Below are 26,110 nucleotides of genomic sequence, written 5' to 3' on the forward strand. Positions count from 1 at the left end.
CACTGTTAAATCTCCAGAACTTCTGGGGCAGTGCTTCTCATCACATGTCTCTGGTCAGTGTACACTTGTCACATTAGTATAATGCTTCTATATAAATTAGAGTTACAGGTTGCAGGACTCTTCTCAGAGTTTAAGTAGAAATACATGATGGAATTTTTAAATTAATAGTAAAGTGAAGGAGAGGTGAGGTAGGAAAAAACTTCAAGAGAAGCCCTTTTCTCATTCCTCTCCCATTTTGCCTGCCTGGTTAATAACATTGCAGATATTGGTATAGAATTGTTCCTGGTAGAGCAAGTTGTTTTTGCAAGGCAGGTCTAGTTAATGAAATTCACTGTCAAATGGTATTGGGGCCAAGTCTTAACCAGAGCCAAAAAACATCATAAGTAGTAGTATGGAAAACATCTTTTAAAATTTGATACATCATCTAGTGGTTGGTGTTTTAGGGGTCAGAAGTAGTAAATTTATTTGGTATTATTGTGGTGCTCCATGACTCTGTATGAGTCACTCTGCTTGTGTGCGTTGCTTTCTCCACTGTCTTGTCTGCTGCAGATTATTATTAAATTTTATGACTGCTACTGGACAGTGCATACCTTAGTGGTGCCTCAAGTTCTGTCTGGGCAGTAGTGACAAAATGTGACTATGAGGAAGCCTCTGGGTTCCCTCTGTGAATCAGACTAGTTTGTACCTCTCATTCTACCGAGCACAATATGGGATTTCCTCTTGAGCTATAAAATGACTAAGTCTAGTTAAATGCAGCATAAACAATATAAAACAGGAGTTTGGATCTTTCAATCTTTCTAAATATTGCAAGCTGTTTAATACGAATGGCCTACACTGTGCTTGAGCCCTGAGAGACTTATTGTGGTTCTGCATTTCTAAAAAAAAAGCACCAGATAAAGCTTAACATAATACTTCTGAAATTCACTGTCAGAGGTTTAATTTGATATGTGGAGATGGATTTTTCTACACTGCCTATTTTTTTATTAAATCTATGAATTTACATGGCGGAGGCAGTATTGTAGTGTAGTTGTGTTTTTTGGTGTTATGGTATATAAGTTCCTCATATTTGATGTTTGACTTCTCTTCAGAACCTGTTTTTATGTGCAGTATGCATGTTCCCTGAAGTATCTTGTCATCATGACTCATAAGGAAAGAAACCTAGAAGCAGTTCTGAGAGAGAGGCCTTTTTGCTGTTAAGAAGGGACATGAACCCAGTGCTGTATCCACTGAGAAATCCTGTGCATTTACTATAATTTTGGAAAAAAATCCAAAAAACAAATACCCCCACACACTCAAATAGCAAATAAACAAAACCTCCACAAACAAACCAATAAAACCAACCAGCTAAATCCCAGAACTATAGAGTGGTGGTGCAGCACTGGTGCCTGAGTGGCACACTTTTCCATTTCTGCTCTAGTGGCTGATGGTCCTGTCCTGTATAGGTTTTTTCCATCCATACTGGAGCAGTATTACCAGTTCAGTGCAATGTCAGTGTAAGTGTGCAGGAAGAAAGCCGCAAAAGACTTTAAAAAAATCTCAAATCATACAGTAGCAACCCCTTTGCAATTACAGGCATTGTGTCATTCTGATAATGGGCAGACAGTATTAATCAAAAGAGATCAAATCTCCAGTAAATGCCTTGTATGTACTAACTGATTTCTCAGGATCACTATTTCCCTGACAGTGTAATCCCTGCCATGTTGGATTTCTTTCCGGTTATTTTGGCAAAGGGGTGAATTTGTGTCCTTAAGTTTTAATACCTAAAAAAATTAGAAACTCATCATGTTCTTGCCTCACTTCTTTTCTAGAGGCATTAACCAGAACATAACTTCACATACAGCATCTACAGAAACTACTTTTGCAAGGGCTGGGATTAAGGCACCACATCTTGTTCCCCTACTTCTCCCCCACTATATCAGTTTTTTGGGACATCCCATCTAGTGGACTCCTGAACTCAGAGAGCTGACAGTAGAATATTCTCACAGCTAGCAGGTAAATTAAGAATAATAAATTAGGTAGCTATTTGGGTAAGAAAACAACACCCAACATAAACCATTTCCTGGGAGTTACGAGTAGCAAAAAGTGATTGTTATTAGGTGCAGCAAAGGCATTTCTAATGGTTCTGAAAGGAATCCTTTGCAGAAGATGAGTATAAAAGTTTTCCAGATGTCTCCTATCCATTGTCCCTCCCCCTTTTTTTCATGTGCTGTATTACAAAACTGGCTTTTGTTCTGCAGCTGTTTTTTAGTTTGCATGGAATAGGAAAGAAAATGCCCATCTACCTTTAAAATATCAGAATTTTTTGGTTGGTTGATGGGTGATGTTTCTTCCTCCTCTCTCTCCTTTTTGGTTTGGTGAATCAAGAGAATGAAAATTGCTCTTGATGATTGTCTTGATGGGATTTGGATATGGTAGTGGTGACAAATAACTTTTCTTTGTCATCCCATTTGCTGTGTATCATTTCCTTTTCCACTTCTCCTTCTCCATCTTTCTCTTCAGGTCTGTCTGCTCAGCATCCCATATCGTGCTTATATCAGAATGTGAGCCATTGTGTGGGACAGAATTATTGGTGCCCTTTGCCAGGACATTCTGGGGGATTGAAGGAGTCTCAACTGAGCAGCAACAAGGAGAAGCTGAATGTTAATGTCTCTGGAAACTCTATATAAAATGTAGCATGTGGCTCAGAGAACTCTGTTGCTCAGCATAGACTTGATTTAAGTAACTAGTGTGATGATTGTAAATTATGTACATTTTTCTCTAATTATTTGAGTAACAGTAAAATAACTATTCTCAGGGACCTGTGGTTAAATGTGTAGAACAAGCATTTTCTCAAACATTTGTTGAAATCAGTGCCCATAGAAAATTTGTTAACTTTGAACTCTTTTATCATTTTTATCCAAACCTTGTTGTGAATCTTGTGTCTTTTTAGTTTGAATTTTGATTTGGCTATGTTTCACACTTATACCTTGTACTGTATAATATAAACTGCATTTTATTACCTTTAGCATGTAAATGGCACTGGTCATTGTGGTGGGTGTATCTTTTATGTGCCTACCAAAGCAAGACACCAGTTGGTGTGGTTTGGATGTGGCTGGCCAGTGCTAGCAGGAGGCAGAAAAAGCTGGATTCTGTTCTCTTAGAAATAATTTGGTTATACCAGGAAATATAATCTTGTTCTAGCCTTGAAGCTTATCACAGAGCTGTTTGGTGATAGCTGGCAAATTCTTGTAACATAGTGTGATACTTGTGTCACAAAGACACTGTAAGAGTACATAGAGATACAGCAGTGTCTGCATTTTTCTAGTGCTTTGAGATTTGTTGTATCTCTAGGAGCAGACTGGAAGAGTACAGATGAGGTTTCAACTGGCTTAATGACATTTTGAAAACTTTCTCTTGAGGCTATGCACTTTGAAGTGACAGTTGCTGCAGAGATCCTTATAATCGATATTATTGTTGTTGTAAAGCTAACTGAAATAAAAAATAATAAGAAAGAACATTCACAGGTTGTGATATAATTGCTCCTGCCTGTCTGGAATTACATAGTGTTTTTAATAAGAATCTATTAAAAACCTATTAGCTGCAAATTGAGTAATGTAGAAGTACAGTATCTGGGTTTTTATGCTGGCACAAAAAGAATAATTCTGCTCTGTTCAGAAACATCTTCTGTGGGTAACTATGTGATAATACTCTATTTTTCATGCACTGATGTTTCAACAAATAACACAAAAAACAATCACAGAAGAAAAGTGACAAAGCATTTATAAGCAGCTTTATGCAGGGTGAGTTTTCTTCTTTGTATGCTGCTTTTTCCTGTTTGGCAAAAAGCAGTGGCAGATACTCTTCACACTCCCACACAGGTGGGAACATGAAGAAAATTTTGCCTTCTCCTGCCTGTGTAAGGATCCGTTGTTTGAATTTTTTTGTTGCCTTCAAAACAACAGCTGTGTTTTATATTACCAGTTTACATTTTTTAATGTGAACTAGTGCCTAGCCGCTTTTGCTCCTATAGTTACTCTGTCACTGAGTGTTTACTATCTGTTTGTTATGTGAAGCAGCATTCTTAAAGATACTGTGAAGTATCTGGGTTTCTCTGAGTCTTATGCTGGCTGGAAGTGAATTTTTACATTTGGTAATAGATATTTGAGCTGTTCCCGAGTCTGAAAAAGTTCAACAGGTGGTTCTTTTTTGGCAATAAAGCTTGGACAATTCTGAATGCTAAATGTTGGCTTGTTCTCCTTAAATAAAAATTACTCATTGAAGGAAGCATTAAGACTCAATTCACAGTGAATTCTAGGTGATATTTTTTGGCAGTCAGGGAAGTATCCCAGAGAGATTGCCAATATAAACACTGTGTGCGCGCTACCATGTGCTTCTTCTATTTCCTCCCGTCTTTGGTACAACTACGGGTGCACTGACTTCATCAGCAGCTATTGTTCGAGCTGCTGGAGTTGAACTGGTGCTGCCAATTGTTTGGGAATTACTATCTAAAATTAGAGTCTCTTTAGCTAGCAAGACCTCCATGTGGCAGGGAACATTATCTGCAGGTGGTTGTCCTGCTTCCACCCACTGGGAAGGGGATATGAATGCAAGACAGCCAGATAGGTTTTGGAGAGTTGGAGAAAAGCAAATGATGAGGTATGAGCTTATGCTCAAACTGTGTCCGACCGATGGGCATAATCTGAGTTCAGCATGAGATATTTGTGAATATTATTTTTGGCTTTGTGAATGGCTTTTTAGCTTGTAAGGTTTTCATAGAAATGCAGTTCATAGTTTATTTCATGCTAGTTGTGAAGAGTTGGTGGAAGCCACAGGTGTTTTCAGAGGTGGAAAGCCTAGTTTTAGAGAACCTGGTCCCAAATACTTCCAGTTACCTAGTTTAAAAACACATAGGATTTGCTTATTTCTTTTAAAACCCCCAACACCTATATATAATTGTATTTGTGTTACGAGTTATGATGTAGTTTATTAAAATCAGGACTAGCAAGATGAGCAGTATTGTGTCAGTGCAAAGCATGCTCAAAAGCTGTCTCTGCTGGTGGGGATTTCACATTGTGAATATTGAAGCTTGTCTCTGTGGACAGGAAGGAGAAAGTTGTATATCATATGCCAAGAATTATTTAGTAATTAAAAACTAGTTTTATTAGACACCTTTTGAACTATCTGGTTAATTTCTTAGGTGTAATTAAGATATAGTCACCTTGTACTGATATGGATGTAAAGTCAATGCCTAATTTGCCTGAGGAAAAGGCTGTTTTTCCTTTGAAGGTCTGGCTGTGTATTTCCCATTTCCCCTTTACTTCTCCCCCATGTTAAAGAAAAAGTCATTATCAGTTTAGAGAGGAGAAGCAAATAGCCAATTTTAAAATTAATTCCTCAGATGTTAATTTGATGCTTTGAGGCATAAATGACTTTTTTAACCTGCCCAAACAAAGAAACTATAGAAATAAGCTGCTTTGTTCTAATACAACAGGCTACTTCTCAGGGAAAATTTCTAAACAATTCTGCCTCCCTCTTATCAACTACATTAAATTAAACTTTGTCCTTAGCTAAATTTGAATTTAGATGTGTGTATGTGTTGTTGGAGAGATAATAAGGGAATCTAGACAACCTGTCCAAATTTGTCTAGGGATTTCACTTCCTGAAACCCAGGGCAAGTGAATAATGCTTTCAACCACAGCTACCCCAGCTGGTATTACTTAGCACTGCAAAAGCAGTTAAGTGTGTGTCAGAAGCTGAGGGAAGGATTAAAAGGGGGTTTTGTCTTGTTTCAGAACTAAGGAGTGAGGGAGAAAGAAGGGGGAGAAGAGAAATAAAACAACCACCATTTCTTGAAACCTTTCATTTAACTGTTTAGGTAGCTATATACACCTTGGAGGTCAGATTTAAAAACTAAATATAAAGGTTTCTTAACTTATAGGGATTTCATTGAGACTGGAGCTGTGATTAAGTGAGTACTGTACAAACAGGAAAAACATTTGGTGCATCAATGATTGTCATTATCAGTTTTGCCAGACAAAAGAAATACATAAAAAGACAAGGTGGAAGATGCAAAGCAATATTAAAAAAAAAGACAGGTCTTTAAACCAGAAAATGTTTTCTTTTCTACTTCTATCCAAAAAGAAAATAAATGAAATTTGATACTTGAATAACAGTCTTCTCTGCCATCTGTGTTTGTAACAATTGAAAGTAATCTCTTGGAAGAGTGACATGTTTCTGAAGCAAGCACTACATTGCAGGCTTTTTCTATCGGACATAAGCAGAGTTAGAGTAATAGTCTGGTGTTGCAGTTCTAATAGCTTGTCTCTTTTTGTTTACCCATATTTTTTGCCTTTTCTAACAGTGACCTGCAACCCAAAAAAAAAAAAAAAAGGTGTATCTAATTACTGAATTTGTTCTGACTTCAGAAATTGAAATACATCCTTTAAATCCTTTAATTAGTCACTATTTTTTCCCATTACTTACCTGTTCGGATATTTTCTTGGCACGCTCTGCTGTATAAGCTGTATTGGCCCTGTTTATCTACAGCTCAAGCCTGCTGTAAGAGTCAGAGACAGATGTAAGAATGCAGCACCTGTCATTTTGAAATACCCAGCAGGTGAGCAGTATCGTAACATCTCAGGATCACATTGGTACTATTCATTAATGTTTGGCTTGAATCTTTTAGTTATTTGGGTACTGAAGTGAATAATGGATGGAGCATTAGGTGATGTTTTCAGCATGGCAGAACTTGGAAAAACACCTTATTGTAATTATACTATCATTGGCTTTTATCCAGCCAAAGCTTATCTACTCTCTGAGGCCACAGCCTTTATTTAAAGATTGAATTCTGCCATATACCTATAAGATATCCACCAAGTAAACTGCGGAAAATGCTTCTTCACCTCTTCAGCCTTGAGTGTGTTTTGTGCTACCTTGACAGCTCAGTCACAAAGAACCTTGGGTTTGTGGCTTCCAGGCCTGATTAATATAATGTACTGTAATTAAAAAAAACCCACAGGCTCTTTTCCAATTTAAATATTCCCACTGCTCCCAGGACTTCTCCAGCTTTCATTGAGCATTGTTTCAAATTAGTCATAATTTAAATATTTGTTTTGTTTACTATGGCCTGGACACTGGGAAGAGCCCCTGGAATAAATCCATACCTTCAGTGTGATTTTGGAGTCTCTTTGAAAAGCCTCTATGATTTGCTATGTACACCAAGAACGACCAAAGGTACTGCTTTGACATCATTTTCTTGTTGTATTTCTGTAGCACTGGCACTTATCTAGAATGGAATTACAGATAATACAAGATATATTTTTCTTACTTGCTCTTCACATGTTCTTCAGTCACTGTTACTTCTGGACTTTGAGAGTGCCAATGGCAAATGAGTTGTTGAAGAACATTAAAGCACTGAAATGGAAAATACAGCCAAGCACAAAGCTACCTATATTTAATTTTTCCAAGTACAATGGTAACTGGCTTGATAAAATAGTTTTAGACTTTCCCAGTTTTTAATGTGAATTACCAAATGGCATTACTTATTTTTTTTTTTTTACTACAGCTGCTGTAGAAATGTGTCCACAGCTACTGTTTTGGTAAATAAAGCCTAGCAGCCAGATGGCAGTAATATTTAAAAAGTTGAGTGATATGGTTTGGGAAGCATCCAGCTGGAATATGCGTTGTTTTGCTAGGTACTGTAGATTTAGTACACCGTGAAAGACTTTTAAATGGGTTATCACTGCAGTGGCTTGAAAGAACACATAGACTATTATGTAGAATACAAATAATGCTTATTAAGCTTTCAGTTGATTCATTCTGATAGGTGATCCAAACTGCTGTCAGACTCTATTTACTTGTACATAAACAAATGTGATTGTGTTCTGAGTATAACTGTTCTAAACCTAGTTATGCATATTTTAAACAGTTGTTAAATACTATATTTCAAATAATTTCTGGGTTTGTGAAGACTTAAATTATTTAATATGTCTTTTCCTCACCCTTACTCTGTTGTATTTTCCTGTTTGAAATGTTGAGACTTGGTACATTTGGCGAGCTGCTGTATGGCTGGAGAACTACTCTTGAGGGAAGATGATAGGCAGGGCATAGATGCTTAGGGTAGCTTGCTGTTCTTTTTGTATTTTTAATTTGTTGGGTAAGTGTTTACCATGATGCATTAAAGCAGTCAGCTTGGCGGTTTTGTCTAGTTTCTGAAAGTAAGTTATAAACTGGAAGGTTCTTAGCATCAATTTAGACACAGTCAGACTTACTGGGAGAGAGTGAATTGGATTCAGTTCTTGGTGACCCATGTATGGAAAAATACAGTCCTTGAGTTATTAAGTAGCAAATCAGCTTTTCTAAGACATGAAGTAAGTATAATGAAAAAATGGTGGCAGACTTCTTTGTGTCTTTTTTAAAAGTGGAATAGGTCTTCCTGCAAGGCTCCCTGTCTCTTTCCCCTCCCTTCCCCTGTTTTTGATGTGGGAAAAGCCTGCATTGTGGAACAGTCGAAGCAAACAAGCTGCACACCCCCCGCCCCCATCCTGTCTAGACTGCCTGTTCCTCATGCACTGCATTTCTCTGGGGCTTACATTACTCACAAGTTGTGCTGCTCTCTCCTCCATGAGTGGCAGTGTGGACTCTTTTCCACTTTTTGTTAGCTAGTTCATCTTCTGCTGTGCTAGACATCCTTCATCTGAGGTGGGTCAGTCTGCCATGCAAACTATTTCCATACAGACTTCTGCTTGTCAGCGTGCACCAAATAGGAAGTCGTTTTTTGGCAGCTGTAGCCTGATGCCTGTCTGGGCCTAGGGGCGCAGGCATTCCTTCAGTATAGCTGTCAGCCTGGCTGTGGCTTAGCTCACTCTGCTGCCGAGCCTTCTCACCATCATTTCTCAACGGGATGCTGTGCAATCCATGATAGAGGAAGAAATGTATCCCTCTGCCTACCCCACCCTCTGCAGATGACTTTTGTGGATTATGAGTAAAAATAATACTCTCTTGCTGCAAACATTAGCAGACTGCCTCTGGTGAGTTAGAGCTTTTTCTCTGCCCTTTGAAGTGGTAGTGACTAGTGGTGTGCAGCATCCAAATGTTGGAATGAGAGGTTTCCTTCCAGCAAAGCCTTTCGAGTACTGAGGAAAAGAGAGCAAAACAAATTTCATAATGTCATTGAAGGCACAGGTACTTAGTGATACTGCAGTAATTGTCTGTTTCTTCTTTACCCTTTAAATATGGTAAGAAGGAAAGATGTTTCAAGAAAGATGTTTTCTTACTGGAGAACTCCAGTCAGGAGCTCTGAATTCAAACTAGTGTTCTCTCTTTATTAGGCTTTTTTACTTGCTTAAAGTAATTACACTAGGGAAAGAAATTGGTTAAGTAGTTTATTTTCAGGTCAGTGTACTGCTGATTTCAATATGATCTCTGAAAGAATAACTGCAAGTGGTATAGTATAGTAGTATTTGTTTCAGCCTGGTCAGATTGTAGAGCATTTTAAAAGTATTAATTCCTTTACTTAATTAACCACTATTTCATTACAGCAACAGATACTATGAATGCCAGTTACTTCCTATGGACAAGTTACTTTTTTTGTTTGGCATATTTCCAGAAATTTAAAAGGTGGCTTCTTTAGCTGTCTTGTTTTTCATGGTCCAGAAGGTTTATAATTTGCATTGGCCTCTCAAAACAAAATGTTCAGATGGTGACATGCTTACTCTTAAAAAGAAAATGAATTATTTTTCTAACCAGTTTTATCACTAGCAGAGATACTTTAAAATCATAGTAAACTTCCTATGCAAAATTATAAATCCATTTCCTGCTTTATGAATTTTGTGTAGATGAATTTAAATATATATATATATTAGTCTGTTTTAGGAGTGTCTTGGTTCTGTTTCATTATTTTGGAATTCAAATTGTTTCTCTTCATGTGGACTGCATGGGGGTTGTCTTTGTTAAATATAACTATGATGGAAGAAATAAATTTTGTTTGTTTTTTTTTCTGAATCTGGCATAACTTGAGAAATTATTCTGCTCACCCTCATATGCTTTATAAATGTCAAGCTGTGATGGCCCTTCCTCAGTAACAGGAGAACCATTGCCTCATCTTGTGAGGTATTGATGGGTTATTTGAATAGCTTACTGCTTTAAAAAGAGAAACTTCGTATATTCCAGTAGCAGCACAAAAAATGAAAATATTCTTATTACTTTGTATAATATCTGAAGTAATCCCAAAATGTAGAAGATTAACTGAGAATTTCCCCATTGTTCTGTTTGCATACAAACCCTGTGCATGTGCATATGTGTGTAAGGAGCAGATGTTGGTCTTTACTTCTGGAGTTCCTTCCAGGTCCCGTCTTCTCTGCTATCCTTATTCTCATCAGCAACGCATTGCAGGCAGCAACCTGTGTTAGCCTCCTGATACCTTTATGCTCTCATTCATTGGGGTGATGCTTAGTTCTACAAAATTCTCAGGGCAGAGTTTGAGTTGCACATCAGAGTAGCCTTTGTGTGTATTGGGTGAGTAGAAAGGCTCAGTCCATTGGAGTCCTTTTTGTCCTTAGGAATGAAGTTTGTCTACTCTGTAAATAAGGAGAGTTAGGAAAGTATTGGGCACCCTTTCATATCGAAATAATAGGCTAATTGACTATTGAATGCTCCATAGCAGAAAAGAGATTACTAGACTGAGGCTCTGCTTGGCCAGGAAAAACTGTCTCTGCTACTCCTTACTCATCTATAGATTTATTTGTAGTACCTTGTAACAAGGAGAATGGACTGGTTAGAATTTTGTTCCTAAAAGTATCCTGTGGGTACAGTTAAGTGTTGTTACAGCTCTCAAATCTTTCTAACATCAAAATGGTCTGAAGACAAATTCTGGAGCAAATGTCTACCTGCATAACTCTAAATGCCTACTTGAGCTTGCTTTAGCTCAGAATAATGGAATCTCCTTTGCTTTGAATTTATGTTCGCCTTCCAACAGAGAGCAGGTTATCACTTCCTCAAAATCAGATTTAAAGTAGTATTTCCCAGAGGACATCACTTCAGTTATGCAGAGTAGTTTAATTTCCTATACTTTGATTGCTTTGGAGGTATGTAATTCAAGTTGAAATCTGATCTGGTAACCATAGATGCTAGTGCTACTGCCTTCTATACTAGATGGACAGTCAATCTGCCACCTGTGTTCATAATCACTTTTCCCTGAATTAGGTGTTAGGGAGGATTGATGAGATTGGCTTAAGATTAGCATACTGAAGTTTTTCCTGTGGGACATGAAACACCTGACAGGTTGGTCCCACACCAACATGACCCCTAAACCTCTAGTTTAAAATTTTGATTTTTTTTTTTTTTTTTTTCCTCTGAGGTAGTTTGCTCTGTGAACAAAATTATTAGTAACTGCATGTGATGGAACTTAATGTTACTTCTTTGAGTGTCTTTCAGTAAAAAGAACAAAATCTGTTGCAAAGGCCGCTTCTCTTGCATATTCCCAGTGGAGTAGTGTGAGTACGTATCACAAGAGTAGTGTGGAGTACATATCTGACCAGTTGTCAAGATAGGATTCCCTTTCCAGTTCCCTTCATATTGGAACAATGTAAAACTATAGTCTGGAGTGAGACCCAGGAAATAAACTAAATTATATTAGTAGTGCAGGCAGAAGCTTGTCTCAACCCAAGTCATGGGGGTTTTTGGTCTAGAATAGTGCACAAACTTCTTGTTTGGGGCTCTGTTACAAAGAACACCAGGGAGAAAACCTAATTTAAAAAAGACAGTGTTTTTCAAACGGAGTAGTGCTACTTACGAGCATGTAGTATCTGAACAAACAGGCAGTGAACAGCATATAATTCTGCACATTATGCAGTGGCATTAAATATACTTATTAGTAAGGTAGCAGATGCTATAGTGCAAAATTGCCATGTAAAATAGCAGTCTTTAGCAGCAGGGTGCTGCTCTATGTGAGACTCCTTCTCATGTAATGAATAGCTAATTTCAGCTTGATAGTGCATGAGAGACCAGAGGGGATCGGGGAGGGGGTAGAGTGTTCCAGCAGCCCTAACCAGCAGGATGTGCTGAGATATGCTTTTAATGGAGCAACATTTCTGAGCTCTTGGGGGTAAGTTCATAAAGAGGGTTGCTGTCATGGTTTAGGCTTAGCTGGCAACTGAGTCCCACATAGCCACAGCTACCAGCTCAATTGCTCCCTGTGGGATAGGGGAGAGAATCAGGAGAGTGGAAGTGAGAAAACTTGTGAATTGAGGCACAGACAGTTTAGGTAAAGCAAAAGCCAAACACACAAGCAAAGCAAAAGAAGAAATTCGTTCACCCCTTCCCATAGGCAGTCACATGTTCAACTATCTCCAGGAAAGCAGGACTAAATCACATATAACTGTAATTTGAGCAGACAAACACCAGCACTCCAAATGGCTCCTCCTTCCTTCTTCCCATGTCTTTATATGCTGAACATCATGTCATATGTGATGGGATATCCCTATACTCAGTGGGGGTCAGCTGTCCTGACTGTGTCCTTTCACAGCTCCTTGTGGCTCTCAGCTTCCTCACTGGTGGGGTGGGGTGAGGAGCAGAAAAGGCCTTGACTCTGTGTGACCACTGCTCAGCAACAGCTAAAATATCTCAGTGTTATTGACACTCTTTCCAGTGCAAATTCAAAATAATAGCCCATGCTAGCCCAGGTGTCTTGGGAAAATTAGCTGTGCCAAAACCAGCACAGATGCTCAGTGGTTTGTATGCAGATTGAGGAATTGTTGTGGCAGAGGGACAAGTGGACAAGTGAAGTACCTGTTGCATGGATGAGATGGTGATTGATTTAGGTTCCTCATCAGGGATGGTAGATTTCTTCTTGTCTTTTCCTTCTTTCCATGTGTGCAATTAGCAGATGAACTAAAACCAAGCAAACACATACAGGAGAATTGAATTCCCTCATCCCTCTTTCAGAGCATATGAGAATGCTTTTTGATCTGATTAATGTTGTTCACAGATTGAAAGGTTCTGCTAGCACTTGCACAGCTCGTGGGCTTTGTCTTGTGAGAACTAGGAGTTTTCTTTCTGAGAAACAGGATTTTCTTGCTGAGTAAGCAGAGGCCAACAAGCTGGGTATTCCGGGTCCATTGCTGACATTGTTACATGTTCTCAAAGTATTTTAAAAACAGTCAATCTAATGTTTAGATATTTAGGTAGGAAACTGACCCCATTTAACCTCAAAATATCCACATTGCTTGTTAGAACCAAGCTAGGTCTGTGAATCTTAAATTTAGCTTTTAAGACCTGCTTGGAGAATTTAAAGAAGAAGGAGATACCGTATAGGGCATATGGCACATTCTCATCCAGAGATTCAGATGACAAAGAGAAAAGACAGATTTCTAAGGAAGTTGCTGATAATGCTTGTAGCTCCTGATACCAGTCTCACCCCTTATCAGAAGGGGAAGCCTCCAGTTTGACTAAGTAAACAGGAAATGCAAGATGTAGGAAACAGTAATCCCTGCTACATAGTCTGTCATGGTATAGTGAATGATTTATTTTAACCATTTCTCAACAAATGAAATAACCTAAATCATAACTGACTTTCTGGAAGCATAGTGCTAGTTAAACAGTTCTTATCTTTACCGTTTATCTCAAGAGGGTATGGATGGACTTGTTTTGGGCAACATTGTAATTTTAAAATCTGGACAATCTGACACAGTACCCTTCCTTCAAATTATTCTGCTCAGAGAAAGCAGGGGACATTTGCAGAAAGGGATGGGGATGTTGTTGCAGGGGACAAGATGAGAGCATTTTTTCTAGATACTTCAAATTTCTTTTGAAAAATTTCAGGTATGAAGAAAATAATTTATCTGCTTTTATGTAAGGGGCCTGAGTTTTGAAGTATTTATTTTGCTAAGCTGGGATACTGATAGTCTTAAACCAAGTTTTCAGGTTATGGTTCTTTGTCACTAAGAGATGCCAGATGCTGAATTTAACTACTCTGTTTTTTTCTCTTATTGTGGTAAAGATCTACTTCAAATAGTAGTAAGTCTCTCAATCCAAGTGTATTAAGCAACACTGAAAACAAATTCATAAGTGATCTTGTCAGTGTCTTGCTATTTAAGTGGACTTTGACAATACAACCTTAGGTGACACTGGTTTTGTGTAATAATCCAATACCTCACTGAATTTAGTCTTACTTTAGTCTGAGCTAGAAAGCAATCTTTAATTTAGTAATAATATCAACAACTGATAGAGGCCCAATTTCTGTTCAGCTTTTCTGACAGTCTCTGTTGTTACTTGGATCTGTTTCACAGTCCAAATCGACATGATTTTCTTCAAGGACTTGAAATGGTCTTCCCTTTTTCCCCCTCCCAATTATAATTAGGTAGGTTATGATAAAAGTTAAGAGCATAGACAAAGAGCCCTTCATTATTGCAAAAGGTGGCCCTGTAGGCATGAGACTTGCATGTAAAAGGATATTTAGTATCCCTACAAGAGCACTGTCTGGTTTGCAATAAGTAAAATCAACACACAACATTGAGTCACCAAATTATTCAGCAGTGTTCTTAGTCTTGTGGTTTGGGTATCATGTTGATCAGCAAGTCCAGCTCTTCACTACTTTAGTAGGCAACCAAAGTTAACAAAATGAGGCATTAACCACACCTCCACAAGTACACCACCTGGCAACTTATCACAAATGCAAAAACTTGTAGTCTAGATAGGTTATCAGAAGCTGAGGCCCAGGAAAAAATTAACACCAAGAAACTGTAGAAGTCTCCTGAAAGCAGCTTGTTACTTGGCTTACTGGTAGAGACACTTGCCGTCCTTTCTGTCAGTTTATTTTTATGTCTCCCTGAATTGCACTATAAAAGTGAAATAAGTTGTAGAGGTTGTATAATTTTTTCATTTTTCTCTGTTGAAAGATAGTTCTAAGGTGTTCTTTGGCTTGTTAGTGAAAGTTAGAAATGTTATATGTTACCAGACATGCTTTCTTGGTTTTTTTTTTGTCAATCTGATAGTATATGTACTATTAAAACCTGGTCTTTAGGCTGAAATACAATGTGAAGAATTCCAGTAATGTGCTTAATAAATGACAAATTAAATTGTATTTTGCTGTATAAATTTATTCTTCTTTCCTAGATTGCTTTTTTTACTTAATCATGGAAGCTTTGCTTTCTTGTTCAGTTCTGATTTTGTTCTTCATCCCCCTTTTCCAGACTTTTCACTATCACGTTGTTGGTGTCTAGAAAGTTTCATGTTTTGTAACTGTGGGGTATGAATTAGAAAAAGTCTTTATCTTTCAACCCCGTGCATGTTATTGGAGGCTTGAATAGCATGCATGTTACATGCTGATGTACTATTTAGTACCTTTGCTTAACAGTCAGAATAAGTGCAACTTTTTAAACTTTTGAGGGCTACAGGTTATAGTTAAATATTACTGAAAAACCTCTTGGCTTTTGAAAAGAAAAAAGGTATACCTTGCTAATTCAAGGAGAAGTAGTATGTGGCTTTAGAGGATGGGGTAGGCTTCTCAATTTTATCTTAAGGAAAATTGCATACTAGTCTTACTTCTGTTGTTTGAGGAGCAGCCATCTGCTCTGAATGTGCTCATGTTCGCTTAGAATTTATGTAGGGCTTTCCCACCTGCACACACCTATCCTTGTTCCAAGTCCTTGCTGTGCAGACAGCTCCCAGAAATCAGAAATGCTAAGGACTTCTGGCCTGGGAACAAACCTTTTTTTCCCCCCCTTTGAGCTAGCACACATTTCCATTTTTTAAATATGAACAGATACATGAGCAACTTACACTCAAAATGTTGGTGCCTTTGGAAATCTGTTTTTCTTACATGAAACCTATTCATTCTTCATCTGATGTCTGGAGAAAGGTGGTGCATGTCAGTATGGAGGAATACTTGCCAGTCAGCTTTGGCCATGGGGTGCACTTGCTATAGCTACTCTATATTGATTTGATTTTATTGAATAATAATTGAAATCGTTTCAATGGAGGGAAATGGATTAGGATCTAACTTAGCAACAGTATGGAAAAAGTGTGAACCACAAGAACCTGATTTCATACAGGATGTCAGCTTGTGTGGGTTTAGGCTGTGTGCCAGTGTTATCAAGGATGTTCTGGTTTGTAATACAAGTGACCTTTTCTGACCTTTTCCTTAAAACACTTTTATTGTTATCACAGTAGTATTTTTGGGATTCCAGTCCTCATTTGTGACTCTACTGCAGCTGGCACTCAAGAGCTAAAAAAAAATGCTTCCAGCAGTGTTGACTTCAGCCATGGAAGGGTGACTCACTTGTGATTTGGGTGGATTTTAGACTTCAGTTTTGGAACTCTTTCAACACTATGGTTTTCATGGTTTTTTCTCTCTTGCTTTTTCAGGAAGTACTCTGTTGTACTTCATTATTTTTGCTGGAATCCTTTGTAATGCTTTGGTGACCAGAGAAAGTTGCTGAAAATCTTTGTCTTGTAAAATTTATAGTCCAAAATTAACTGAGCCCTTCTAAAAGTCCTACTTAGTGACTATTGTTTTCACACTTAAAAGACTATTTTTCTGTTTTCTCCTCTGCTTTGATTATTGATAAAATAACAGTTCAGTGACCAACCTAACACCTGCAGTGATCATAAGCATTTGTTAAAAAAATAAATGTGCATGTTTGAAAAAAATAAACTGTGAATGTTTGTCATGGTGACTATTTAGTATATAATTGCAAAAACAGAATTCTGGCCATAAAGAAAGGGTTTCCCTTACATTCTGTGACTTTGAATGCCATTTTTCATTTGGCACAAGTGCACCATTGAGCTCTTTTTTCCCCCTCCCGTTTTAAACAAAAGAAAATTATTTATTCCACAGTTAGTAATGGAAATGGGAGTGGTAGTTTCCTCTTTTAGGCAAAGTATAACATTTCCTGATGGAAGGTCAAAATTACATTGGCTTGTGCTTTTTCATAGCCTAGATTTGAACTGTTTTGAGTGCAGTCTTAAATTACTCAATCAGTTAAATGCTTTTTGTTGTTGAAATGACCTAAGTACCTTTTACTGCAGGATGCTTGTGTTTCAGACATCCTGGCTGGGGCTGGGTTTTTCAAACTATAAGTATGGCTGTGGAAATCCAGACACACTCTTTCCAGGAAGGAGTAATTTTCCAAAATTTCAAAAATTTATTTTGAAGTTTATATCAGAGATTGCTGTCATCTTCCTTTTTAGGATTTTATCTACTTCCAATTAACAAATACAAATTTGATTGTCATTACCAAGCAGGTAAAAAAGAAAAAGCAGTTTCTCCTGATGATAAAGCAATGAGTCAGACAGGATGTAATTTCCAGTTTTTCCATCTTGTTTTTCCACATCTTCTATTGAGGTTTGTGCTGTTCTGTGGCCTGTGTTAGTCAAATTCAGTTTGTCCTTGAAAACCATGTAGACAGCTACTGCTAATGCTTTACTAATTAGGATGAACCCTAACTTTGGACAATAAAGTGAAGCTGATATAGCCTGTGTAACATAAGCAAAGAACATGTGGTAGCAGCAATAAAGAATGTGGGTAGGGCAGAGATGTGGTTGAACTGGCAGACAGGAATTAAAAAAAAAAAAAAAAAAAGAAAAAAAAAAAAAAAAAAAAAAAAGAAAAAGTTGTTTTACTGGGTTTGTCCTCTTTCTCCCCCTTTTAAATGAGTAGGTCTTGCAGAAGGTTTTCTTCAGTCTCAGGTAATTTAATTTCTGTTGTTTTCTTTTGGTGGAGACAGGTGATTTGTAGTTGAAGATAAACCTTAACTGTTGACATACAATACCAACAACTTCTGCTGTTAGCAGTAAAGCAGTATATGGAAACTTTAAAAAACAGTCGCATTCTATTTATTTGACAGGCAAGAGATCTTCTGAATTATTCACAATAACTGATAGTCTCTGGATATTTACTTTTTTTAATGCAGGAGCAGTCCATTTCTTGTATGGCTTTAAGGATATTTTAATAGGGGGTTTAGTCTGCTCAATTTTGTTGCTCTTAGTAATTTGCAGTTACTTTCTCATATGTGATACTTTACTTGTGCTCTAGCAAGTAATAATAGTTTCTCTCTGCAAATGTGATTAAAATCCAAAGTTGTATTAAAAGCTGAAATGGTATCACCTTGGGAGATGGATACCTTGGGCTATGGGAGGAATCTGTGTTGCCTGGTGGTTGCAGGAAAGATGGCAGCTTCTCCCCATCAGTGCAGGAGTGAATTCCTTCTCGAAAGCTAGTAACAAATACCTGTGCTCTGGTCCTGTGAAGACTGGTTGCGATCAGTTTTTGTTCGTAGGCACTCTCAATGTATTCTCAGGGTGCAGCTCCCTTTAGACTGTTGGTGCATTCTCCTGTCTCAAGTGTTTCCCTTTGCAATAAACACGGGCCTGTGAAGTTTGCCAGCAGAGTGAAGGTTTGTTTATCAAAGTTCAAATGTAGATTAGTAGTCTCTCCTAACCTCTTGTTTCTAGTCTTCGTTATGGATAAATGTAAACTTAATTGTGATGCTGGCATACATTTATATTGTATTAAAATCTACCTATAAACATTTTAAGTGTACATTAGGTAGGTGATGTGGACATCATGGCATGTGAAAAGCTCACACTTCTTGCAACTGTGAGTGCTAATTACCCTTTTGTTACTCTTGCTTTAATTTTAAATTTATTTCCAGTTTTTAGTCAGCATCAGAGTAGTTTTGATGACTGTGATTCCTGTTTTGCTTTAGCAAGCTGCTGTATGACAGATCCAGGCAGTTCCTCTCACCTCAGCTAGGCTATTAAGTCTTCCTCAAAAGTTTGAGGATTACAATATTCCATGCATTCTAAATTACAAAATGTTGATTTTCCTACGTTCTACAAAGATTAGAATTTCTTCACATTCTTGTTTTTGTAAATTGCTGTTGCATGATCTCTGTGGGTTATATTATTTGAAAAAATGTCATATATATAAATAAATCTCCTATCTGCTGCTTTCTCACAGTAAATTGTACTTAGCTATCCTTGGCTTTGGGGTTTCCAGGCTCACACTGAGATTTTTTGTTTTGATTGCTGGTGCTCTCAGAATATGTGGTACTGAGAGAGGAGCTGTTAAACTTGTAGGGTAGAGGAGCATAGTTTCTTTCAAACAGATGGCCTTTGAAAACAAAACAACATGGCAAAACTGGAAAACAAAACCAAAAGAAAAAACAAACAACAAACCAACAAAAGGCTTGATTTGTTTACCTGAGAGAGGGTGACTTGCAGTCATGGATTGCTAGCCTTGTGACTTCACAAGACTATCAACATTGACAGTTTTAGTGATTCTTGGCACTGTGTTTAGCCTTTAACAGAAGAGACTTGTCTGCTTCATCTCTGCTTCTGCTTTTGGAGCCATAAGCATCATTTGTCACAACATCCTAGATCACAGTTTGAGCACCACTGTGCTAGAAGAAAGCTCTGTTAACTGCTGTCTGGAAAGCACCATTCTAAATATATCTCTTTCTTATACCAAGATTTTGCTGTTTTCCCTTCGTCTACAAAGCCTAATGCTACGAACACCTAAAATGGGCTTGGCTATATCTGTATAAAATGAGTTGAAGTGCAAACAGCTTTCAGGTTTTGCAGAGATGTGATATGAGGCTCTGAGCAGTGCTGATGAGAATGCCATTTTGTGGTTTGAATGATGTTCCTGGGGAGTGGGTTGCAAGTTGTTTAACCACAGGGATAGCAGTGAGACCCTGAGGTGCCCTTCAGGCCATGTTCATTTAGTGCATGTTTTGTTCCAGACAGCGTGAGCTGGTGCAGTCTGCATCTGTCTTTAACCAGTCCAGGACTGGTATAGCTGTTGGGCAATGGAACGCATTTTCCTGTGTTGCTTGCTGTTTGCACAGCCTTTCCTTCTTTTAAGGAAGAGTAATCTGGATGGATTTATCCACATCATCCATGACTCCTGCTTGGGCTGCAGTGGTATGTGTCTACTTTTGAGCAGCAGAGATATGATCAAACTTGGCTTGGAGGTTAGTGGAGACCTTCGTCTAACAGACATAATTAGTTGACCAGTTGTCAGACTTGGAGGTTTGGGCTGGAAGACCTAGAAGATTGGTCTTTTTAAATACAACTGTTGAACTCAGTGCTGGGACAAATAAATCTTTTTGTTCAAGCTACTGCAGCTGCCTCAGTTGCAATGTGCGTGTTCTTGGAAGTGTGCCAGTGCTAGTGAACCTTCAAGTTGTCAGTGTCGTGTCTGTGGACTTAATGCTATTCCCACTGTCTTGCTTGCAAAAGTACTGAAATACCAAATCCTAGTTATTATCTTTATGAAAGGGAGTTGTGGAATCCAGGTAGTTGAGACAGATCCTCTGTTAGTGTTTGGGTGCAGAGGTAATGCTAATTTTTTAATTGTAGTTGACAGTGATGTCAAAACATAAATTTGTCCATACCCTATGCATTGATCAGAAACCGTAAACATCTTATGTATTGCTCTTAATTTATTTTCCAACTCCTTAATATCTTTGTATTGGCATGTTTAAGATATGATGGGTGAATATTTTTCATTTAAAATCAATATTTTCTCTGTTTTATGTAAAGGTTGTTAAAATTAGCTTCAGGCTAAGGTGGTGTGCAAAGTTTTGACTTCATAATAATTTCAAAGTGCATTGTTGATCTGTTCTTAGAGTGTTCCAATGTTCAGACAGAATTGAATGTAGGATGCTACTTTACCATCGCAAAGGAAAACCACTAATAAAAAGACAAAATTTGAATGAGCTAAATATGGTGTAGACTTATGCTTGTCTTGGGGAAAAAAAAAATGTGACCACTGATGTAAGTATGAAAAAATAACTAATGGGCATGGTTGGAAACTACTTTACAGAAGCATTTCTGCCTGTTGTTGTGAGGTAGGCAAGATGAAACAGGTGTTTACATTTTACACAGTGATTATGTGTTTGCCAAGTAATATAACAGTCTGAATAAATGCGGGCTGGTAGCTGCTCTGAATAAAAGTGAGCTGCAAATTTAAAGATTGTTAAAGACAATTTTGATAACCAGTGTAAAATGATATGTGGGGGAGGTGCCTGCATAGGTCTTGCATGCTGAATTACCCAGCTCCCAGAACAAGCTCTTCTGTTTTGTTTTGGTGGGTTTTTTTTTTTTTTTTTTTTTTTCAGTAAGTAACTTAATCTGCTGTCCTCTTCTGTGAAAGTAGAACAGCTCTTGTGTGATCCTGACCAGCAGGCAGTATATATACTTGGGAAAGGAGTCAGTGGATCAGTGCTAAGGAGAACATTCATTTCCAAATACAGCTGGTAGAATACTTCCTGATTTTAGGAAAATGTGTACATAGTGGATGAGGCATGGACAATGTTCTCAAAAGACACGTGACAGAAAGCTAATCAAGAGCACCATTTCTAAACTTTGGGGTTTTACTGTAATCCAGTTCTGATATTTTTGTATTTTCTGTTAAAGATGATGGATCACCAATGGTGATCCATGGATGTGTTTCAATCAAATCCCTCAATTGCAAGTATAAACTTAAAACACTTTTTTGGTGTTTTTTGCTTTGGTGGTGGTGGTGTTGTTGTTTTTTGTTGTGGTGGTGGTTTTTTTTTTTTAAGCCACTGAGTTACTGAGACATAGACCACACCACCCCCAGCATTTTACATGGCTACTTCTGATAGTTTTTGTTCATTTTGGTCTGTATGTTTTCAAAATGCCTCTTTGGACTTGGACCTATTAAGGAGGATGTCTTTTAACACTGACATTAGAGATTAATTAAGCTCATTAGATGTCATTAATGATGCTTATTTGATGCAGTACCTTTGCTACTTATCCTGTTAAGTAGTGAAACTTACTGTTTCAAACTTTGCTTCTGGCTTGAGTAACTAAAAGCCTACCTGCTGCTGCTTCTCCACATGCCACTGTTTTTTTCTACTCCTTAGTGAGTTATAGTTTGAACTTGGTTTTGTTTTACTCTAAAGTAGTGGGTGTTTTTGTTATGACAGGCATATATCCTTGTGCTGGCAAGTACTACATTGTAATAGTGTGAATTTCCAATTATCAGGTGGCTTTAAAGTCCCAGAATAATTTTAGTCAATGGAATGCTGTCTAGCAGATTTTGGCAAAAGTTGCTTTGTAAAAATCAGACTTTTAAATGCTTTCTTCTTGATGGCACTTTGGCACAGTTCCCTTCCAAAAGTGTGACAGCTGAGAACACTATTTTATTGGCTATTAAATAACACTTAGGTGTTTTTAAAGTGAGTGTCTAACAGAAGCAAAGTTGTTTTGTAAAAGAGCTTTAGTTTATATATTGTCTTAATGCTTCAGCTGCTTTTCTAAACGCATTTTTGCAGAATGCAAAGCCTCTGTTCATTGGACATATTAACTGAGCTTGAGTTACTGATGACAAGCTGGTTTGAGAACAGTAAAACATTTCAAACTGCCACCACTAAAGGAAAAGATGAAACGTGCCTGTTCTATAAATAGCTCCTGTAGTGAACACACTTTTCTGCCTGCAATGCTTTTGTTGTCTTTAGCTAATAATGAATGAGCTCTCTAAGTAAAAAGTGAAATATCGTTGTTCTTGGAATTGTTTGGAATGGATAAATATTTCTAGCAAAGTTTCTGTAACTTCGGGTAAAAGAGAAATTTTTCCCTTGAAGGGAGGTATTTGTTTAGGGTGAGAGCTTGGAAGTTTTAGCTGAAGAGACCTTTTCTGCGCCTTTGGACCTGTTAGTGAAATGTCATTTTCTTCAAGTCTCCACATACGTAATTCCTTGTGTCTTTTTCCAGGAGTATATAGCATCTTGCTTCTTGATAGGCTGTAAGTTACTGCTGATGAACACTTTCTGGCACAGCACAGTGCATCAACTTTTTGCCTATTCCAGCCTTCCATATTGTAGTAGGAGAATATTAGATGGTTAGCTTAAAAAAAAAATAAAAGCTGTGTGTTCAGTACTTTGTAGTGTTGAGGGTCAGCGATGAAAGTGTAATTTGATTTCTGGTGGGTTAAATTACAACAGCCTTACCAGTGCTTCTGAAATTAAATTTCCTGAATTGTTTTTTCTGATATGGTTAAAACTTTTTAAAGGTCATATTTACTAACAACAATTTCTTTCTTTTAAAATGCAAACAGATAAAGAAGAGCAAAACAGTGTTTCATAATTAGGATGCATATCCTGGTGTGATAGTTAATACAGAGCTTCTACATCTTTAGCCTGCAAGAGCAGCGGGTGTTTTTGTTTCAACTCCCAGTAAGTTTAGAAGGTTAGGTTAAGTAAGGTGACTGTATTAGTGCTGTCATTGTTTAGACCAGTATCTGTGTTTCTAAATGTTTCTAAATTTTGGTGCTTGTAACATGAATTTTTAATAAAAAGTCCTCAGTGGAGAGGGAGCTATGACTTGTGTTTCTATCTAAGCAGTGCAGGGATTTAAGGGCCGGCCTGATCTTAGATCTGAGTATTTCTGGAGACCTTCATGTTTCCAGGAGGGTTTTAACTTTTTTGAATGCTTAAATATACTGATGAATTAAAAGTGGTAATAGAGTAGCTGGTTAGTCTGTTTTATTACTACTTTGCATCAGTTCAACAGAAAAGCTTTCACTGGGGATTTTTCTACTGTAATTAATAGGAGTCCAGGTATTTACAAAGAGTAGGAAGGAGTAGGAGCTCATGATGTGAGGGGCACTTCCACTCCTTTTCTCTCAATAAAGGATGAGTGAGAGCAAGAATACTGCTTGATCCTGGTCTTGTTCACCCACTACCTTTCTTCTCTGTGCACTTTACACTGAATGCCTCTTCAGCCTTGACTCCTAATTACCTGGGAAACATCCCGTGTCAAAGTCAATGTTAGTCAAATACGCATATGACTTTCTCAAGTAGTCAAAGTCAATACACATAGGACTTTCTTCAGGGTAGATTATGAGAGTACTGCAGTCATGCTGACTGCATAACCTGCTCTGAAACATACAGTGTAAACAAACGGAAAAAATAATGGATTTTCCTTTTTGTTTCCTGTAAGATGAAGAGCTTTTTAAAAATTATTTGGGATACAGCATTTTGGATTAGAGCTATGTATATATTGCTTTCTCCTCTCCCCCCATGTCTCATCTTCATGTGATAATGCTTCCTGCCGTACACTTCTTTGGTGTTTCAAGAATATGAGATCAGTTTTTGACATTGGGGGAGGGTGGGTTCATATTGTTTCATTTGTAAACATTTGTTATATAACACCTTACTTGTATACATCTCAGATTGTATATGTACTTTCCAAATGTAGTGCTGGTACGGCATATGAAATTCAGTTTCATTGCCCTGTGTCTCTGATTTAATGCTTGAGCTGAAATCAATATCATGCTTACATAAAATCCAAAAGAAACCCCTGTATTCTGCTATTCAGTGATAAAGCATTGAGAGCCAAGTCTGGGCCTTCATGTTGGACAGACAGGTGGGTTTAGGTTGACTCCTCAGCATTTGAGATCTTGTACTGCAGTGACATATTTGCTGAAGGAAATATCTTGCTTAGGATATACCATGTCCCCTTACAGTACACACAAACCTAGCTCTTTTGCCTTGTGCGTACGAAAGCACAGCTTATCAGCTTATTATGCTGATGAAAAAATAGGACTGTAATGCAAACTGCATAAGCATTTGGATCAGTGCATATGTGTCTCAGTCAGTGTTACAAGTCTGACATGCTGTGTATTGGTAACTGCAGCAGTTTCCATGTCCAAAATGCTGCACAAACATAGCCATTCTACTGGATCACTTGGGTGATGGTGAGTTTTAGCATGAGCTCAGTGGTGGGAAAGGTGAAAGCAAAGAGGATATGTGACTTGTCAGTGAGTCAGCTGGGACTAGAACCCAAGTTCATGCCACTAGAGTGCACTACTTCCTTCTCACTTACTGAGACAATGCATAAATGTGGTAGTGGATGCTGCAGGCTCCCTGGTGGGGGGGTTTGGAAAATTGCTGTCACTTTACTGAGTAGTTTCGTGTTGGTCTTGATGGAATGTTGGTCTGCTTCTGCAGCTGTCATTACCAAACAAGTAGTTCTATTGCTGTCAAACTTCTGTGAATGTTGTGATGGAATGGCAGAGGGCTTGTAAACTAACTTCTTACTCCCCTTTTGATTTTATTGGAGATGAAAGAGGTATGTATGGAAAAAAGTAGTAATCATATTTGTAATTAAAGCAAATTCTTTGAGATGTATCATTTTCCATTAACAAAACTTCCTTGATAATGAGAGATAATACTTTACATGTATCATTAAGTTGTCTTTTTTCTGACACAGGTTTCCACTTGAGTGGCACAGTAACAGAGCCTGCAATGCAATCGGAGCCAGAAACTGTTTGCAATGTAGCTATCAGCTTTGATCGTTGCAAGATTACCTCAGTGACCTGTAGCTGTGGAAACAAGGACATATTTTACTGTGCCCACGTTGTGGCACTCTCTTTATACCGGATCCGCAAGCCAGATCAGGTCAATCTGCATCTTCCCATTTCAGAGACACTCTTTCAAATGAACAGAGACCAACTACAAAAATTTGTGCAGTATTTGATCACAGTACACCACACAGAAGTTTTGCCAACTGCTCAAAAATTAGCAGATGAAATTCTTTCTCAGAATTCAGAAATCAATCAAGTCCATGGTGAGTTTGATACTTGTCCTTCCTTTTGCTTCATTTCCTCTTAGGTTTTGAGCTTTTTTTGTGCATTAAGGAGTGTGACCTGCCTAGCTGTTTTCCATGCTGAATTATTCTGTGTTTCAATGGTATTTGCTAAAGTGGATTCTTCTATTGAACCTTCATTTAAAAATATTTAGAAAATGATACTCTTTGGAATAGAGAAAAGAAACATCAATGAGCAATGACCTTGATGTTTTCAGCGTTCAGTTAATAAGTGACCTGCTCTGCTTCATGCTTGTGTTTTCCAACTAGTTAAAACTGAGTAGAGGTGTTCTTTGTATAGCCATATTGCTTAAAGGAACTCTTTTATCAACTTACAAGTGGTGTCTGGTTATTTTGTTCTTTGTACTAGTTTTCTGACACTTGGATTGTGGAATTTTGTTTTAAAAACAAAGCATAAAAGCGAGGAGATGTTACTGTTATGTCATTCATTAAATACAGTTCTATTAACTTTTGGGATTTGGTTTATTTATGATGTCAGAAGAAATAGAAAAAC

The 26,110-nt window shown here is 37.7% G+C and overlaps 1 protein-coding gene across 3 annotated transcripts in view; it reads left to right on the forward strand.

Annotated features, from left to right (window-relative positions):
• The window catches only part of ZSWIM6 (zinc finger SWIM-type containing 6), a 106,894-nt gene that overhangs the window by 32,479 nt on the left and 48,305 nt on the right, over positions 1-26,110 (forward strand). For all 3 annotated transcript variants that reach the window (XM_068177343.1, XM_068177341.1, XM_068177342.1), the window contains exon 2: positions 25,222-25,578. In XM_068177343.1, coding sequence (XP_068033444.1) covers positions 25,222-25,578 — 357 coding nt within the window. The remainder of the gene's footprint in view (positions 1-25,221; positions 25,579-26,110) is intronic.

Source organism: Anomalospiza imberbis, chromosome Z (genome assembly GCF_031753505.1).
Source record: "Anomalospiza imberbis isolate Cuckoo-Finch-1a 21T00152 chromosome Z, ASM3175350v1, whole genome shotgun sequence".
In the NCBI taxonomy this organism is placed as follows: Eukaryota; Metazoa; Chordata; class Aves; order Passeriformes; family Viduidae; genus Anomalospiza; species Anomalospiza imberbis.